Source organism: Idiotropiscis lumnitzeri, chromosome 7, assembly GCF_059441095.1.
Source record: "Idiotropiscis lumnitzeri isolate Australia: NSW breed Sydney's pygmy pipehorse chromosome 7, RoL_Ilum_1.0, whole genome shotgun sequence".
In the NCBI taxonomy this organism is placed as follows: Eukaryota; Metazoa; Chordata; class Actinopteri; order Syngnathiformes; family Syngnathidae; genus Idiotropiscis; species Idiotropiscis lumnitzeri.
The window spans coordinates 17473334-17493908 of record NC_142397.1 but is presented as its reverse complement, the minus strand read 5'-3'; the positions used below and the strand labels follow the sequence as shown (position 1 = coordinate 17493908).

The 20575-nt window shown below is 39.6% G+C and overlaps 2 protein-coding genes across 3 annotated transcripts in view; both read left to right on the top strand.

Annotated features, from left to right (window-relative positions):
- Positions 1 to 1104: 1104 nt before the first annotated feature.
- On the top strand, positions 1105 to 12739 carry LOC148333816 (solute carrier family 25 member 36-A). The gene is made up of 8 exons (XM_088300898.1): positions 1105 to 1239; positions 1470 to 1569; positions 3729 to 3893; positions 5384 to 5461; positions 5988 to 6088; positions 9927 to 9993; positions 10261 to 10550; positions 10651 to 12739. Exons 2-8 carry the CDS (start codon positions 1529 to 1531, stop codon positions 10842 to 10844), a joined length of 936 nt encoding a protein of 311 aa, XP_088157024.1. The 5' UTR covers positions 1105 to 1239; positions 1470 to 1528; the 3' UTR covers positions 10845 to 12739.
- A 1540-nt stretch (positions 12740 to 14279) lies between these two features.
- Positions 14280 to 20575, top strand: part of LOC148333815 (SPRY domain-containing SOCS box protein 4-like) — an 11439-nt gene continuing 5143 nt past the window's right edge. Inside the window, exons 1-3 of one of the 2 annotated variants that reach the window (XM_088301394.1) lie at positions 14280 to 14627; positions 20048 to 20103; positions 20168 to 20575. The exon at positions 20168 to 20575 is cut by the window's right edge and continues 310 nt beyond it. In XM_088301394.1, coding sequence (XP_088157520.1) covers positions 20177 to 20575 — 399 coding nt within the window. In that variant the 5' untranslated portion in view covers positions 14280 to 14627; positions 20048 to 20103; positions 20168 to 20176. Of the gene's footprint in view, positions 14628 to 20047 lie in introns of both variants that reach the window. The other variant, XM_088301393.1, reaches the window with a different exon arrangement.

The window sequence follows — 20575 nt, the reverse complement described above, 5'->3', positions numbered from 1 at the left end:
GACAGCATATGGCGGCATGATAACTTCTAGTGGCTAGGCTAAGGCATAGCGATAACATTGACAGTATCAGATTCTTTCGAATGCACTCGCTGTCTCCTGAAAATATGTTAAGTTACCGTGATTGACATATTGCCTTTCTAATTGTTCCAATTAACCAAGGGTTGGCAAAGCGAACAAAGCACTAATGAGCCATTTGCTGTTTCACAGTACATGCCGGTCCATGAGTGACAGCTTTGTGCATGGCTTCTTTTGTGACACTTAATTCAACATTGTCTATCGAACAGCAAAAAAACCCAAAAAAAAACAACTGGCAGCGCAGGGGTGAAGAGTTCTATTCCGGCCCCGGCCCTCCTGTGTGCAGTTTGCATGTTCTCTCCGTGTCTGCGTGGGTTTTCTGCAAGCACTCCAGTTTCCTCCCACATTCCAAAAACATGCATGGCTGGTTGATTGAACATTCTAAATTGGCCCTAGGTATGAGTGTGAGCGTGGATGGTTGTTTGTCTATGTATTCCCTGCAATTTGCTGGGAACCAGTTCAGGGTGTACCCCTCCTACTGCCAGAAGATAGCTGGGATAGGCTCCAGCACGCCTGTGACCCTCATGAGGAGAAGCGGTTCAGATAATGGATGAATGGAAAAAACACAACTGTAACAAATTGCTGTATCGAAAGAGTGAATAAAATTGAATATAAAGTCTTTATTGTCATGTTCTGTCGTGTAAATGCAGCAATTTTTCACGTAGGGCCCCAATCTGGCCAAGGGCAGCCCCAGGGATATACCAAAATGCTGTACATGCAATAATAAAAGCACATTTTACATATCCGTTACACTGGTATGTGAGCAAATGTTTTTATCAATTATAAGGAGTTGCAATTCTGCAGAATTTTCAACTGAAGGAATCCAGTTGGCAAAGTAAATGCACTAGTTATCTTGACCCTTAACTAGAGCAGTTATACATCCATGCATACGTTACAAAAACAACTTGTCTGTCTTAAAACAAGAGAGGTCAAACGCGCACCTTTTGGCATTCTTCCAGCAGGCAGACGAACTTTGCCCTGCAAAATAAAAGCACAATTCACGTGAAGAAATGTGATGGGCGGGGCTAGGGAAGCCCTGAACCAATCACCGCCTTTGTGTTGGTATCCCATTCAACGAGAGACAGTCGACTTCATCCACGGGTGTCAGTCAGGCCGTGCTGTGTCCATCGGGTGCTGTCCAGCGCGAGCGGCTTGAATTTAACCGTGAGCCAGGATGACGAATTAAGAATTTTACCGCTTGTGAAGGTGGCGACGCAATCCTGTCGCTCTGACATCGATTTATGTCACCGGAAGACAGCGCTAGCTTTACAAGCTAGCTAGCAAGTGGAGCTATTGCATGCCGTCGATATTTCGCCGCCACTGACCTCTACTACAACACAGACGCGCTGAGTATTGTTAGTGCGGCGTCTATTGGCCCATCTTTTCTGTTTCAGTCCGACTCCAGTTGTCCCCCGCGTGGTTGCCCGCTGACGGTTCCCGAATATGAGACACGATGAGTCAAAGAGATACCCTCGTTCATCTGTTTGCAGGAGGGTGAGTACAGTGTATTCTCATTCTATCTACAGCGAGAGCGATCGCTAGCAGCACGCCATCGTCCGTCATCGCTTGCCCTCGCAGATCCAAACCAGTTTGATGACTGTTTTGTTGCGGTTCACTTGCTTGATAGTGATCCCTTCACTTCGCCCATGTGTCAACTTGCTTCTCTCGGCCATGCTTTTGCATCAACCTAACATCAAGCAACAACAAGCATTACGTTTCAATGACATTTCAATGTTTCGCTGGAACGTCATGTTGTGGTGGACGTATGAAGGGGTGGGGGGTTCGCCTTCGCGGACTCTTTTAAATCGACGTGAAATATAAATCTCTATGTAACTGTCAAGTGCATTTTTGTTGCGTGTGGCTTCCGCTTAAAGTGTCAAAAAGTACGTAGGTTGGTAATATGCGGCTGATGTAACACGTGCGGCCACGCTGTTCTTTCAAAGTGAAACAATAAAATAATAAAGTCTTATATGCTATCGAATTCTTTACAATTGACAAATTTATTAAAAAGCGGCTATGCTGCCATTAGTGCTACTTTATTTTGAAACAATGCATTTTGCTCAATGCAAAGCTCATTTTAAAGTTACCAGATACAAATCATTTGAGATTTTCTTTATGAATACGTTGCTTTTTCTGAGGCTTGTACAGGAAAACCACAACATTTTGGTGACAACTCTTATCTTTGGTGTTGAGAATGACCCCCTGACTAAAGATAACGATAACATGCTGTCTATATGACCTGACCCAGTGGTTTGTCTTAGATTTGTGTCGCATGTGTAATCTTTTCAGATAATTTGCTCTATAACAGTCTGAACAATGTGGCTTAAAAGACACACTTTTCTTTGTCAGAAAAATATGATTTCCAAATATTTAATGCATTCCTCCTGGTCTCCATTTTGTGAAAATTTGTAATATTATTTATTACAAATTAACAATTCCAACGTTTAATAAATTAAGATCAATAGATGAACACAATGAATGCTTACCAACAAAATTATTACTGAAAATAATTAGTGTGATTCTTGCACACAAAAATGAGTACTGGTAAATGAACAGAAATTTACCTGCACACTCAATTGCCAGTGTCTAGTGATCCCATTCTCAAGCTTGACAATGAAAAAAAAGACAAAAAATATCTGCTGTTTGCACTTTCCTAAATCTATTATACCACTGTGACATTGAATAGAAGCGCTTGTTATCATTTCCCAAGAAAACAGAAAACATTCCGATTCTCTTGCCTGGGCTAGCCTGCATGCTATAGATCGTTGGAATTCCGTTAAGACAGTGGTAATATTATGCAACATTGTATGTTCTGTTATTGGCTGGTGTCCACTCCAGGGTGAACCCTGCCTTTTGTCTAAAGTCAGTTGGAATAGGGTGCGACCAGGTGTCACTATCAAATATTTTCAGTGTTGATTATTATTTCAATTATTCCATTGATTAATCCAATCATCCGATAACAATTTTGCATCAAATGTCAGTAAATTTTAAAATTACGTTTTATTAACCGATGATTGTTGTTTATTTGGCATTGTTTAATGATTAAACAAAACCAAATAAACAGCAATTGAGTAATTTCCCATGAGAGGGAGTGATTTTGTCCTGTCCGTTTTTGAAACTGTGATCTTCCTATGTATTGATGAGTGTGAAGGCCTGCTAATTTTTTTTTATACACATCTGAGTCTATTTTAGGCTTCGCTACATGTCAATTACTGCTTATTTATACTAAGGATGGAAGTAATGTTTATATTTGTTATAGATAAAACTGATTGGAATATGTTTCCCTAAACTGAATATATGATTTATTTATTGGTATGGCCTGTAACATGGCAGAGAATAGGCAAATATGTTTAACATAGCTTTCCAATGTAAAAGCAGTTATTTGCTAATGAATGGATGGTCAAATGATATAAGTATATTAATTGGATGATTTATTAATCGTCAATTAATAAATTAATTGTAACACACTTATCGCAACTCAAGCATGACCCTAATGAAGACCTGCAGTATAGAAACTTGATGCTCGGTATTCCCATTATTATCGTAATGGCGGCTGAAAAAGGTTACAGTCGAATCTAGCGAGACGCCGTCTATGAAGTAACCACATATCTAATTCAAAACCTTTTTCTTTTTGCCTTTTTTTTTAATACCAGATGTGGTGGCACGGTAGGTGCCATATTGACATGCCCCTTGGAAGTAGTGAAGACGCGTCTGCAGTCATCATCCATCAGTCTGTATGTTTCTGAGGTTCAACTGAGTACCGTCAATGGTGCCAGTGTGGCCCGGATGTCTCCGCCTGGTCCCCTACACTGTCTCAAGTGAGTCCTTAATAAGATGTCTAATATGTTGGATTTATGTATGGCTCAATCCACTAATTTGAGTACTCGAGGCACTTTTTTCATCTGCCAGTAATGTATGTTAAATGCAATGTAATACCGTATTTTCATAAGTCGTGAAACCTCATAAAGCGGGTCGCGCCCTATGTGTGTGCCGCTGGACTGACTGGGACCATTTCCTGCGGACACGTTTATATAGAGGAAAGGCGGATGTTAAATGGTGAATGTTGGGCGTGAAAGACGACCCAAAAGGCACGCCCCCAGTAGGAAACAAGGCGAGCTGGCCTGAGTTGGAAGATCAACTCTAGCATTGGATAAATGATCAAATAACTGCCTGGAGAAGCGTCTCTACAGACACTATTCAACAGAGGGCAATAACGCTCGCAAAAGAAAAGAAAATTGAATATTTTCAAGGATGTCCGTCTTGGTGCTTTTGTTTTAATCAAACGGTGCCATCTATCCATCCGGGCAAAGACGAGCGTGGTGCAGCAACTTCTGGCGGATTACAACAAAAAGGTGGTTCTCTTCCTCTTGTACTCCAGTAAAAAGATTGCAGACAAACATATCCAGCCCAACCACATCACCAACTTGGACGAGGTGCTGCGCACTTTCGACATCCCCATAGACCACGATGTGGAGAAGAAGGGGACCAGCACAGGAGTCATACGCACAACGATGCATGAGAAGTTAGCATTTAATGTTGCGCTTGCTTGCCATGGTAATGGACAGTAACTGGCACCCATGGTGATTTTTGTCTTAGAGAAAGAAGATGCTTAAAGCAAAGTTTCCAGCCGGTGTCATCATGTGTACCAGAATTATTATCTTTGTTACAAAATGCAATCTCTTATAGGGTGGCGACAACGTGCATTTAAAATGTCGAAACCTTTTGTGCCCATTAATATCATATCATATATCATATCATACCACGATTGTTGAGCTGCAGTGTTTCACCGCAACGCAATCGACCTCACATTGATGAACAAATTGCAGCCCATCTCTTCTACACTCCTTTATAAAGAGAAATTCTACTTAATTCTGCTGAATGAAACATAACATATTTATAATCGTTGTTTTGCCAATGTAAGTCGTTCACTCATGAGACGTTCAACCCATTATCCTCGGTAACATACTTTTCAGAACGTGCAAAATAAAAAGGTGGGCAGCAAGTTTGCAATGTCATTTGTTCTATTTTATGAACCCATCTACTTTTTTTTAATGAAGAGTGTACACTTTGCTATTGAAAGGTTTGTTCATAGAAAGCTCTATGTTAGTTTATTCACACAAAGCTTGGCGATACCTCTCTATCGCTGGCAAATATACATAGTTTGATGAGACCAATGGATACATGAAGCAGAACTTGACAATCTGACACAAGCAGAAATATGCATGCTCCTCAGTAAAAGGTAATGCTATCAAATATGGATGCAATCTGTAGTGTCACACTTCTTTTTCTGTGTCCATGTTATTTTCAGATTAATATTAGAGAAGGAAGGACCCCGCTCACTCTTCAGAGGCTTGGGACCAAATTTGGTGGGTGTGGCACCTTCCAGGTGAGTTGATAACAACTTTGGGTGCAGTGATCGATTGCCCAGGATTGGGATCGATGCAGTTTTCCTTAATTTGGATTTGTTTGTCCTAATTTTCGTCAGGCTTTTTCTTTCTGGAGCTTACTCCAACAACATGGAGCAAATTAAGTTTACCGTTAAAAGGTGGCAAGGTCTCAGTTAGTATTGTGAAGGCTGTTTGTTTACCTTTGTGCTGTCGACTCACTAGCCAATGTTGACACTAGCTGGTTTGGTAGATTAAGGGCATGTACACATGTGGGTCTTTTCACTTGAGTATATGGATATGATGAAATTGAATGTGGCTCATGAGAAAATACTGGAAATAAATTTCAGAATATGGGCTCTTAAACCTTCAGGGTAAATTGAGACGTAATGCATTATCATGCACTTGTTGGAGGCGCATATCGTTGAATGAGACTAATAGAATTTCCGCAGAATAATTGCCTAAATCAAACTGTTTTACTATGTAGTGATGTCAGATACACTCAACCTTTTTGTTTTGTGTCAACAGAGCCATATACTTTGCTGCTTACTCCACAGCCAAAGAGAAATTGAACAATGTACTGGAACCTGACTCCACGCAGGTTCACATGGTATCAGCTGGAATGGCAGGTATATGGGCAAGCTCACTCATCCTCACTTGCTAATGCTTTTTTTTTCAACCCAGTGACCTTTTCTAGACTACTGTACGCACCAAAAATGAATTGCAGGGAAATGTCGACTCTGCTTGTACCATATGGGTAAGGTTAGAAAACTAGTCGAGATTAGACTCACGGAGCTGCCAAATGTTACGGTTTGTCCATATGTTCTTATGGGAATCGCTCAATGCTAAATCGTTTGATCGTTACGGTTATTTATCTGGCACCTTTTCTTCATGTCCTACGTGTGCGGGTTGTCTCAGATATATTGTCTGCAGTGAGACTGTGAAAAGGCCACAGTCAGTTGTGGTACACCAAAGACGACAGTAGCCGATGTTTAGGTTGTGTTTTTTTTTTTTACATGTATCAGATGTTTGTCATCATATGAATGAATAACATGACATTTTTCATATTGCTTATTTAACTTGTTCGCTGGCTCATTGCAGGCATAAGACACATCTTATTGTTTTACTTACCAAATTGTTGAAGTTTCAGTACAATGAAGGCTAAAGACGTCAAAGATCCATTTTTTTTACTCTGTTAATATTGAATGAGTTAATTGGCCAATTATGGCCCTTCAAACATCAGCCAAAATAATATAAAGAAATAAATAAACTCATCCCGTTATGCTCACATGCGCATACAAAATTTGACCTCTGCATTTGACCCATCACAGCAAACACACTGTTAATGGCACCCGCTGGAGCTTAAACGCCCGGGGGGCGCAATTAGGGTTATCAATGTCTTGTAAGGACACCATAGCCGTGGTGGTCTTGAACCAGAGTTCCCCGTGGTAGGGGGCAGTCTTAACAACTTGCCCATAGCTGCCCAATTGACTGATATTAGATTTTTTTTTAAACAGCAGTTGTACACAAATAACACTGCTATCATTATTAATTAAAAATCAATCTACACCATGCAAAGACATTTTTTGAGAAGGCCATTCTGTAGACTTGTCATTCACATCAAAGCAAGTCTTAATTTTTACAAACAATGCTTACCTTAGGTGAACAATGCAAGTTGTTCAAGAAATTGATCTGGATGTCACTGTTTTACACACATCCCGAAGTCACAGTATGTTTAAGAAATGTTAATATATTTCTCCACCCTTGATCCAAACCAATTAATCCTCATTGCAACATAAATAGAATGTGACAAAAACTATTGGCCGGTAAATCAGACACACGTATCACAAGGATTAATGCCCTTATAAATTCATTAATTTACCATGCAACACATTCTAGGAACCAGAAGGGAATTATTATTATTATTATTTTTTTTTTTTTAACCATTACTTATTTACATTTGAGCCCTGCTATTTGCTGTGAATAGGGACCAGGTACTGGATGGTACCAATTTAATGTACTTTTGTGTATGTGTTTATTGTAATGAATATTAATTTCTTTAATAATATTTTTTGTCTTTTATTTAATGTTTGTTATTCTAAATGTATACTTTGACAAATAACAAATACAACAAAGCCTCATAAATTTAAAACCAATGAGCCAAAGAGGATGGTGCAAAAATGAGAATAACATAAGTAAGAAAGTATAATTATTTCAAACAGTAAACAACAAGAATTACAAAATGCAAAATGATTTGCAATGAACTGCGCAAGGTACGAACTACAAAGTTAAGCAGCAATATAATGAACGAAGATAAAAATTGTATTAGTATTATGAGTACAAGAAGCGGTGCTGAGCACTCACAAATTTGGTAGACATTTTTCTGTGACGCATATAATATTGCAAGAATGTTTATCTACCCCAATCCAGCTGGGACGTTACAATGTGGGTCATTCATGGTGCTGGAGCTCCAGTCTGAATGTCAGCTGTCTGTGTAAAGCTGAATCTCACAGGTACACTACAGTGCCATTTTTAGCACCGCATGACTCAGACCTTTGCGGGCAAGGTCAGTATTATTCACACTGGCTCCTCAGTTGCAAGGAATTTGACTAACTGCATTGAGACCTAAGTGGGCTGCAGTGACTGCTGATAGGGTGATGCCCACCCATCCATTTTCAATACCACGTGTCCTCTTTAGTCCACTAGGTGAGCTGGAAACTATTTCAGTTGACTTGGGCCTGAGGCAGGGTACACCCGAGACCAGGGGTGGGCAAACATTTTGGTTGGCGGGCCACAATGGGTTCGAAAATATGACAGAAGGGAAGGAGAAGATGGATGGAGTGTTTTGGTAACCTCACCTCATCGGAGAAAAAAAATACATTTAATTTTAAATGAAAGTGAACAAAAGCATTACAGCAATATATGTCTTTGAAAAACCACAGTATTTAGAAAATAAAACATTAACAAGGTTTATTCATTTCATTTTTTTTCAAGTTTAACGGGTTGCATGTGGCCACCTGGGCCGTAGTTTGCCCACGCCTGCCTGAGACTGTCTGCCAGTCAATCACACTAGGGTGATTTTAATAGACAATTACAGTACTAGTATTTATTTTTGTCTGTGAAATTAAGCCAAATACCACTCCACAGCATCCTTTTCAAGTTTTTGTCAAATTTTTGCCTTTGTTCATACCTTTTTTCACATTTGTTAAAAACTAGGGTTAGACTTTCGGCCAGGCCGATTTTCAGAGTCAATATTCATTAACACGCCTTTTTTTTCTTCCATATCTGACCGCGGATAATAAATCAATTAAATAGTGTGTTAACTTCAAGAAACTATTGATTTAAAATTTCAGTTTAGGCTATGAAATGCTGCTGACCCGTTTGAACACTGCACCTTTTGTTTTATATGAAATCTAAACAAAGAAAGTTCACATTTATGTCATTTTCTTATTTTGGAGAACTTTGTTTAATGTAGAAAACTATAGGTAGCCATTTTTTAAGTTTTCATTTAACTTTTAAAAACATGCTGAAGACCTTGGGAGTTCACTGGACTTTGTTAGAAGTTTTACAACATAGGATACAACATGGATATTGTCAGAAATATAATAATAATGCCTTTATTAGTCCCACAATGGGGAAATTCGAGATTCGAACCCAGGCCTCCTGGGGAGACTGGGTCCTGAACGCGGCGCCTTAGACCACTCGGCCATCCGGGCAGCCACGAGATTCGAACCCAGGCCTCCTGGGGAGACTGGGTCCGGAACGCGGCGCCTTAGACCACTCGGCCATCCTGGCAGATATTATAATGATAATAATAATAATACTTGATGACAACATGATGCAAGTCTGAAAATTGTTCAACGTAATCTAATCCATCCGTCCATTATCTGTTCCGCTTTTCCTCACAAGGGTCGCGTGGGTGCTGGAGCCTATCCCAGCTATCTTCGGGCAGTAGGCGGGGGACACCCTGAACTAGTTGCCAGCCAATCACGGGGCACACATAGACGAACAACCATCCGCGCTCACCCTCATATCTAGGGGCAATTTAGAGTGTCCAATCAACCTTTTTGGAATGCAGGAGGAAACCGGAGTACCCAGAGGAAAGCCACGCAGGCACAGGGAGCACATTCAAACTCCACACAGGAAGGCCGGAGCTGGAATAAAACCCTGCACTTCTGTATTGTGAGGCAATCATGCTAACCAGTCATCTACCACGCCGCCTTATAATATTATTTTTATTTCTTTTCGACTTTGACGTCAATATTTTCCTTTTTACTGTAAAAGAATAATGGCTCAAATTATAGGTTATCGATTATAATAATCTGTATCGTATTGGCACTAAAAAAAAACATATCAGTGTAGCTCTATTAAAAACTACTGTCATTATTAAAGTTGTTTTTTTGACAACCTATTTGGTCACTGGCTGCATATCCATTTCTTCTCAAGCATTTTTTTACCTTTCTGCAGGTTTTACAGCCATTACTGCAACCAATCCAATATGGCTGATAAAGACTCGTCTACAGCTGGATGCCAGGTGAAATGTCAACATCATGATGTCACAGCGAGACTGACCTTTCTATCTGGTGCAGATATAAAAATCTGGTTGACTTTTAACAAACTGATACATCATCTATAACATGGAACATGCACAGTACATTACATAAACACTATAAATGAGTACACTATCTTTGAGAAGAACGAGATACGATCAATTAAACACATAACACAAGACACCAAAAAGTTTAATCATTTGACTCACCTGTGGTTAAACCCCCTTTTTTTTCCTTTGTTTGTCTTTCAGAAATCGAGGGGAACGTAGGATGAGTGCGTTTGAATGTGTGCGCCGGGTGTATCGGTCTGATGGCCTCAGAGGCTTTTACAGGGGCATGTCAGCATCTTATGCTGGCATCTCAGAGACTGTGATCCACTTTGTGATCTATGAAAACATCAAACGGCGGCTGTTGGAGGCCAAAGCCCCCCAGAATATGGACGAGCAAGAAGAGGTATCCAAGGTTGCTTCAGACTTTGTGGGGATGATGCTTGCTGCTGCCACTTCCAAGACATGTGCCACATCCATTGCTTATCCTCATGGTGAGCATGATTAAAATAATTATAATAATAATAATAATTGCATGACTCAGCTGATTTGTCTATGGATTTGCTTTAACCTCTTTTGTGCAATCCTTTGCAGAAGTAATCCGCACTCGACTACGTGAGGAGGGCACCAAATATCGCTCCTTCTTCCAGACCTTAGTGAAAGTTCCCAAAGAGGAGGGATTTCGCGCCCTGTACCGCGGTCTCACCACACACTTGGTACGACAAATCCCCAACACCGCCATCATGATGTGCACATATGAGATGGTGGTCTACATCCTGAATGGTTAATGTCTGCACTCCTTTACTATAACTCGCCCTTGTAATCCAGCCCTTGTTCAGTGTTGGAAAGATGAAAAAAATGTGGACAAACTGCTGATAAGCTACAACAAAGATGACAGAGGCAGCATCTTGACTGTCAGAGTGATGGCAGGTTTTCTTTATTCGCCAAAGGCTCAAGGAAGTTTGAATGATACCCATTGATTTTGGATCATGCAGTTCAAACCAGCCTTCCCTCATCCATTACTAATGATGCTACTCCCACACCCACAATACTAATTTGGAAAGTTGTAGTCGCACTTAATAAGTAACGCTTCTTTTAAAGTCCAGATCTCTGATCGGTTCTTTGTACGGTCAAATTCAAAATGAAGTAATTTGAGTCAAATGTGGTTGGGAATGTGCCTTGTGTAAAAACAAGATTAGTAGATTCAGATGCACATGTGCTTGTAGTTGGCGATGTGAAGCTCTGGTTAATAGAACTCTTCACAATGTGAAGTAATTTCATCGCACACAGGTATTGTTCGGGCACTTAAGGAAATGTAGGTTTCGTTGTGAATATATAGTAGTGTCAACTTGGATTTTGCAACCACCTAACCCTTTTTCTCTTGCTGTTAGAACAATCTCATCCCCACATAAAACCAGGAGAATATGTGTTGATGCTTGAGTTAGAGTACAGGACTAATAATATCCATCAGTATTCTGTGTGTTCGAATCGCCAAACGAAACCATATTACTTGGCCTGCTATGTAGCTACTGGAATGTAAATATGCAGGTTTGAGTAAGTAAAACACTGTCACTGTTTTTTCTTTAATAAATAGTCACAAATGAACTAGTTTTAACAAATTGTAATATTGATGTATTAAATAGTTGCCTAAATAATATAATTCTGTTTGTCTGACTGGTAACGCAAATGTAACCATCCAGTCATCTTTATTGGAGAGAGAATTTTCTCCCTAGTTGTGAAAATATGATTTCCCTACCTGTACTCATAGTGTCACGCAATGTTTTTGTTGAATTTTTACTCCTCCCTTTTTTGCTTTTAAAAAATCCACACTTGTTGAGGACAATCCTCCGGTATCCACTGGAATTTTGAGGGGCAGTCTGTGTTGATGAATTAGGAAGTAATATGACTGTCTTATACGCACAATAATAAATACACGTTATAATTGTTGCGCAGGCTCTTTATACATTTTACATGAGTGAAGTTCATTGCTGTTTATATATAAGGTCATTCAATATTTAACAGCTGTTAAAGATGAAGACTGATACAAAAGTATTAACGTATTGAATTTTGTCACTAGCTATAACCCTGAAAACAAATTGACAATGCACAACCAGTGAATCTGTCCATTTTTACTGTGATCAGTCACCTTAACTTGGCTCAAACTGGCCACATAATGAAAAATTCTAACGGCCTAGCTTCAGGGGAAGGGCTGATTGGCTCATTTGCATTGCTCACTGCAATGAGGAGAAGAATGCCATTTTACTTTTAGCGAAATTAACCTGAAGTGGAAATATAATAATATAATAAAGTATGCATTTTTTTTTTTACTATATTGTACAGCATGTCTGCCTGCTGTTCATGCATTCTCCCCTTCATCCAATGGATATTGTTTTGCACCCATGTTTGCATTGTGTGTTTGTGAATGTGCGTGTTGTGCGTGCTTGCCTAAAGGACAGTCTGACGTTATTCAGTCATGTCCTCAGAGTAAGAGACTAAGAAATATGTATGCACTCAGTTAAGGAACTGCAGGTTTTAAAATTTTTAAATAAATTGTTGCCTTTTTCCTGCTGACCTTTTTCCATGTTGCTGTTGTTGATGAGCCTACTTTAAGTGTGGCTCTGTCTATGCATCGTCATGACTTGTTTTGTTGAACAAGTGACTCAATAAACTGGAAAGAGTGCAAGTACGCTGTGTTCATGTCTTCAAGGGGGACAAGTATTTTAATACAGGCTTTGATCAGCAGGTGGCACTGGTTGACCAGTATGCTGCCTTGCATTTCTTATCTCAGAATGTCAAAGAGTTGAGAGACTTGCATTGTGAGTCACGCGGCAACTTCAGCATTCACGTTGCATCAACGGAAGCCAAACCAAATATCACATCACATACATACACATAAGCAATGATATCATTGATATGGTCACATCTCAATAATGCAACATAGAAATTGGTAGGTAGGTCAAGGATGTACAGGCATAAGAAAATGGTCCTGGCGTCTTCTTTGTAACTGAAAAGTCATTGTTTGTCATTCCTTCCAAAATCAGTTTTCATGAAATACGATTTACTCATATCCAGAACCTTGTTCAACACACACAATAAAAGCAGGTTCAACCTTTTGCTGAACTTTATTCACTGGACAATGCATTGTATTTGCCAAGGCTACGCTTATGGTGTAGGTCTGTCTCATGCAGTGGTTTACTTTTGCTCACTAAACAGCCAATCAGAGCCCACGCCGTTTTGCATACTCTTTAACAGGCCATTAATTAAAAATTATCGCGCAATGACACAAACAACTCTTAATTCTTCACAGTTAAGTTCGCTGTCTATATTGTGAATGGATTAATAGGATGCTCCCTTGTGGTCTCTTGGGGAAAAGTGGAGGAAAAGAATAATTAAATACCACCGCATCAACAGTCCCAAAGATTCTGTCCCACAAGGCGGTACTGACTATTTTGTTATCAATCCGATACCGGGTTTGATCCTTTACTTACTAATAATTAGGGTAGACGTATCATCGAATTGCTGATTCTCAATTTATTTTCATAAGCTTTAAATGTTTTTGTGATGTTTGCCTTTTAATTATTAAACCATTAAAATGAGGACCTAATTAGTACAAAGGGTTGGTAAATTGGTAAATAAATGTAAAATTCTACTTTTCCTACCTCACATTTGCAATGGCTGGATTTGGGTGATTTTTTTTGCTAAAGAATTAACATCTTGACATGGCTGAAAGTTTTAAGAAGATGATTTAGCATGGTAGGACCCCTTCAAATAAACATGGTCCACAAAGTGATAAGCGGGAAACATTTTTTCCCCAGATTTTCTTGAGAAACCAGACTACTATACGGAAACGTAATAAAACGCTGCCTTTATTGAAATTTTCTGTATTTTATTTCTATGGGGAGAGATTTGTCTCCAAAAGCTTTCCACAAACAGCCACGATTTTCATGTGTATTTCAGATGCCTAAATACATTTAGTCCGTAAAGATTCACTTAATCTTGTTAATTGTGCCATGTTTGTTTGTGGTTCAACAGACACGCGCATTCATTTTTGCGACGCCGCTCATGATATTCTCTAATGTCCGCCGTTAGGTTGGACTCAAACACGAAGTTGCTTATATAGACAATACATCCAAAACAAAGTGCCGTTGTACCGCGGTTACCATAGATATCTATTGGTTACAGCGGGAACTGTGCAAACATCGCGAGAGGACAAGGCGTGATTACTCAAGATGACTTGACACCAGTCACCTTTTGGTAATTCTCAACCTGCGGCCAATCAGCGGCAGCGAATCACACATGGACGCCTGGACGGTGATAACGCTGTAAATCCTGGTCCACGGACGAGACGGAGACAAAGAAAGCCGCTTGATTACTTTGCCTTGTCTATCTTGTTAGCGGGTTTGTGTTATCAAGCACGTTTTACGTTTGTTTTCAGGACTCTAGTTGTTAGCTACCTGAGGCGTGTTGGAACTTGTTTGTTTTTTTTGGAGCAACGGACATTTGTTTGGTGTGACTTCTCCGAGTTGCTGAGTTTTGTCAGAGCCACGGAGGACAGGTAGCGTCTGCTTCTGGTAAGTTTAAAAACTCTCAGCTGTTCACGACGATTCAACTTGTGTCAAACATGATTGCTTAACTCTGTTTTTGTGAGCTTAAAGGTTTTTTTTTTTACTCCAAACCTACCGATTTATTTTTACGGGCGCAGTTACTTCCAAACTATTGCAGTTCTTGTCATTTTAATATTTTGGCTTTGAAAAGAGCACAAAACCAAAATGAGAGCTCCCTATTTTGATACTGAATGATAAATGCGCAGGGTCATTATTTTGAGCCACGCTTCTGAAATAACACAATTGCTCACATAACCGTTAATTTTACGTTTTGTATCTACTTTAATGATAGTCATCTGCGTGAAGACACTAATGGTGTCAATGTCTCATATTTTCAACAATGATACAACACTATTTCTACAAATCTATCATTAAAAAAACCTGAACATTTGGGCTCTTTATCCTCTTTGCAAAATTACTAATATTGGGGATACTTGTGCTCTAATCGAACGTCCGATTTCCATGGAGAAGTACGTGATCGGCATTTGTCGATCAGTGCCAATCACAAAAAAAACCGATCACATCCTGCTCGTACTTTGCCGCCTGCAGCCAAATGAGAGCAGCCTGTCTGTGCGGTGTAACATCCCCCCCTATTCCTCATCACTGCACCTTACAGACCAAACCTTGAACTGAATCCCAATATACTACTAAAATTTGAGCATTTTCTGCACTGTCAATTTGAAACCTCATCCCATTTTTGTATAAAAAGGGATGGTATTCTGGTTACAATGTTTTTTCTTGGCAGATTATTTGATTTTTAAAATAATAGTGAGTGGGCACCTCTAAAATTGAAAAATGTGCAGGTAATCCATGGGGTCGGAATTGGTATTGCCAGCTCTCACGTTATCATTCTTGGTTTTGGAAATTGAATCATAAAACCTTGATCATAGCACCCCCAATTCTACCATCTTACTGAATCACTAGTAGTAGTAGTAGCAGCTATATAAATAGTTATATTGTCTATTCCTCTTTTTTTGCCCCTGCTTCACTATTTAGTGTTATACTGCCGTGACGCTCAAGCTGTTTATTTTAATTTTTCTAAATGTTTATTCTAATTTTTCTAAATTTCATTTAATGATGACACTGTTTTTATAAAGTGCAGTAGTGTACAATATTTTTCGGAATAAAAAATACAGACAGATTTTTGTTTTACTATGGGAGGCCAGAACAGTTTATGGCATTTCAGTTCATTTCAATGGGGAACAATCATTTGAGTGTTTTGAGTTACAAGACTCATCACAGAACTAATAATACTTGGCACCACTACTCAAGGCACCAAAATATTTTGCTTTCGTTGAAGAGTTACACTCACAGCAATGTCAGTTTTTGAAACTAGTTAGGTTCCATGTTGGATCATTTACATATTTGGTGATTTAAAGCAATGTTCTTTAAAGTAAAGCTGTTGTGAATTAGGTTATTTGGGTGAGAGAAAACCTCCTGTCCTAGGAATGATTTGAAACTTGACCAAACTAAAACTTATTTACCTAGATTATGGTTTCCTTTTTCCCAACATATTATGAGACTACCTGTAATGGGTGGGTTTCAGAAAACATCGTCAGACGATGGCTGCGAATGGTGACTCAGTTCAGGAGTAAATATTAAAAAAAATATTCCACCATTATATTTCTATTGAAAAAGCAAAGCATGCTGCATTTCTGTCATGAATATGCACAGGGAATGAAACTGACAACCTCCCAAATATCCGCTTTTTTATTTGTCACCTGTTTCCAATCTTTGAAATATACATTGTACTTTCGCCACAGTTACCTGGGTATGCCTGGGCATAGTGTGCAGGTCTGAGTCGTCTGTCTCCCGAGATTGTCCTGTTCAGTTGCGTTTGGTCACTCACTGAGCATGAGGCAGGCCTAATATTAATTCAGATAGGGCCATTTCTGTTTATTTTATATTGTCAAGTACTGGCTTCATTGTCTTATTTAGAGTTTCTTAGGAAAAAAACTGCACATTATATTGTATTTAGCAAATGGTGTTTTGACAAAAGGTATGTTGAAAAGTTAGCTGGTGTGTGATCACGAGCCAAGAAACTCCAAAGGAGTTGTTTCTTGGCTTGTGAAACCGGATCAATGGAACACACAACTAATCTCTAATGGCTGCTAAATATTTTAAGGTGCTAGTCAAAAACCACCTGGTGGGTATTTCAAGTACAAAGCTGTTTCTCAAGTCGCCCAGCGAGAACCTGTTTCATTGCAATTGTCATACTATTGAATTTGAGTTTGGTAAACCTAATCCGCCGAGTAATCCTCAACGAAATGTCTTTTCTGACAATTATACAGTGCAAGACATCTCAATTTGCAAATATCCTCATTGCGACAAGTCCTATCCTTATTTAGTTCTTCAGTTCTTTTTCATATCAAGTTCTTGATTTGCACAAATGAAAGTAGTAAAGACCGCAATTGTCTTGTCTTCCTTAGAGCTGCTGACTGTTTTAAAATGTGCTGCTATATAACATATATAGCTTTTAATATTTATCTAAAAAAAGTCATTGAATTCATATCCTTATTTTTTTTTTAACTATTTGTATTTCTGTGAACAGTGTGCTTTGTGGTGCATGTTATGGGCTGTATTCTCTTGTTCACGCTTAATTATAATTTACTCCCACTTGAAGCAAAGCATAAAATGGACATTTGTGTTGGCAGTAAAAAAAAAAAAAATATCAGGCACCTATACGATTATGCGACGCAAGAATGTGGCAGCATCTTTCGTAGACGTCTCCATCAAATGGAGAAATCAAGGAGCGATCATCTCATTGACCGTTTAGAAACTGACTGGAAAGTCTAGTTAAAAACCTGTGTAACGTTGGCGCAGGTATTTGTGTAAATAAACTCACACCTCTCTTCTGTCAGTCTCATGTCCCCAAAGGAATTTCTGGTGGAAGGTGCTAGAGAAGACAAGAGCCAAGAAGTTGCAAATGAAGCATTTTGATGCTGATAGCCTGAAAGTTGCCGTTCAAAATGATCACTGTTCAAAAAGACAGATTTACTCAAGTGTGTTGTTTTAGCCGGCAAAACCGCTAATGTAGTTCCGACGTCACTTTGTTTCATAGACCAGTATATATGCAGTGAGAAAGTGTGATGCGATGCACAATTAACATTTAAGTCATAAAATGTTGAGTATCTAGATGGGAAAACCCGTTGGTCATTCATTATGAAGTGGAGATGTCTTTCTTTGCTAGTTGTTTTGTTTGTTTTTAATACTCACCATCACCATTGACCTATGCAAGTTTAGTGGAAGGACGAAAGCAAATAGCAAAGGCAAGCTAGAGGAATTATTTTATGTAGCTTTCAAGTGTCACACCTGACAAATGGTGACATCTAATCAGGAAAATGAATGATAATTTTTGAGTACCTGGAATCATGAGGGCTGTTTCACCTCTCCTTATCGCCGCCTATTTGTGAAAAATATTTGGTTATTTGACATGACATCTTTGAAAAGCCAAGCATAGGTCAGACCGAGTAGGTTAAGAAACAATAATTTAGAAACTCATCAAAATGAGCAGTCACATTTGCAGGACTTCCAATTGCAGACCGCCTCCAAATTTTATATGCAGGAATAACCCCAAATTTTATTAATACACAGCTATACTTGCAGAATTTGTTAATTGCAAGTGTCCCAAGTGTAATGGTTGGTCAGAAACATCAAGCCCACATTTTCTTCAGTTTCCAAAATATGGCACATGTTGGTAAACTGTGAGTTGAGTTATTTCTATGTCTTGATTGTATTTAGTGATGCATTTATGAAGGCTCTTTCACGCTGGCCATCTAATGCGGCTGGTTCCTGACAAATTCACTGTCCTGTGCTCACCTGTAACCATCGTGAGAAGTTTAACACCCATGACTCACTGCCTATGTCCCTTTTGTTGAAAGCAATTGTCGCTATTGCGCTGACATCACCACACATCCAATTTGTTAATTCATTTAGTGTGGCTGAGCTGCATCGTCTGTGCAAATGCGTACTTTGGAAATAACAATGTCCTGCTTCTTTGAGTTCTGTCTGACAGGGAGAAGGACAGGAGAATACATCTCTAAAATCTCTATGCATCTGCTGCAAAGCGGTTAAGGAGTAGCTGCTTTTATACTATTTGGGTCCAAAAGTGCGCTCCTCTGTAAGCCCTCCTCTTCTCCCTTCCTCATTGTCTGGGTCCTTCCAGCAGCTGTTTTCTTGTTAACCGGGAAGCCAGGCTGTTTTTCTCCATCCTTGCGTCACAAGCTGGAACTTACTGACTCATGACACACGCGCACACACACGCACACACTCTTTGCTGTCCGTGTCCCATCGCACAATCGTCTTGCTGTTGACTGTTTACTGACCTTCTTTTGGACTGAGGACTGTATTCCCACTCTTTCACTTGGCAGCTGTGATTGTGTGTTCACATTTCTGTGTGAGAGACTCTTGACTGCTCGGTGAAATGCTTTTATGGTAAGCTGTCGTTTCACAGGCCCCTTCTTAACGCTTTTTTTCTCTTATACTTTCTGTCTTACATTTTATCAGTGTTCAGTGCTCAGTGTTCCCACGATCGTTCAGAGTCATCACCTATTAAATTATTTCCCAACACTGAAATTCTGGAAGCAATTTTAACATGACAATCCTTTGTTTCTTCATTTAAAATCCTCTGTTGGTCCCCTGGTGCTGAGAACTGATTTAAGCTTGTTTTTCTCAAAAAGCTGTTCTTGGTTTCATACTTAAATAGCATGAAATTTTATAGCACCACATTTCACACTTGTTGACAAAACAGTTTCTGTTTGCTACAAACATCTATATGACATTGATATTTAACACAATTAGATATATTTTTTTTATGTTTGGTGATCAGTTGATTTTACTTTACTATACCAGTATAGAACTATATGTGAAACATTAACAGTTTTGGGCTGCCCTTATGTATTTTTCTGTGTGACTACTTACTCAGGAAGAATCACGCAGATTCCCTTTTTAAGAAATTACAGAGGATTGAGAAGCACAGCTGTGCCAGAGTTTATGGGAAAGCCACATGGTGTGTACAGGGGGCATTGAGTGATGCTATAATGTCTTGGCGTATTAGAATTATGGTTACATTTGTAGAATCTTTGTCATTGCACAATGTTGTGCTGGTTTGTGTGCAAGCTTGCATGCAAATGATTAATGCGGCGTCTACGAGGGTGTGCTGTTGCAAGGAAAAAGGAGATCCAGTGGTTACTTGATGCCATTTCTTCTGTGCTGATTTGAAAGAAGAGCTGCAATTTGTTTTGGTATTCTATTATAGAAAATGTACTATTTGATGATGCACATTTGTGGTTTTGATTGTGTGTGTGTGTGTGTAAATTAGTTATTTTTTTTGTCAATTGCAAATGGTCAGTTCCGTGTGTGTAAGACATGTGCTGTCTGTGTTTCAGGAGTCGCAGTCTCCCTGGTAGAAGAGTGTGTGTGCAACTATATCTGTGCCAATGAGGTAACGTCAGGATTTACCATTTGTTAGGATTCTTAGTTCCTTCCCATTTCCTTCCCCTTCAAAGCACCTCACTATGGGCCAGAGGATTGCAGTGAGCATTAAGTCCGTGGATGTACGCGGGGATCCTTCATGCAGCCCAGTGCGACGAGAACTGCGAGGTCCAGATTTCTGCCGGCCACCCAGACTGGATTTATTGCTGGACATGCCCCCAGCCAGTCCTGAGACTCAGCTACGCCACGCCTGGAATCCTGATGATCGGTCTCTCAATGTCTTTGTTAAAGAAGATGAGAAGCAGACGTTCCACCGACACCCGGTAGCACAGAGCACAGACTGTATCCGAGGCAAAGTGGGCTACACTAAAGGCCTCCACGTTTGGAGTATTCACTGGCCAGCAAGACAGAGAGGCACCCATGCTGTTGTTGGAGTTGCCACCGTTGAAGCACCTTTACACTCAGTGGGTTATACTGCTTTA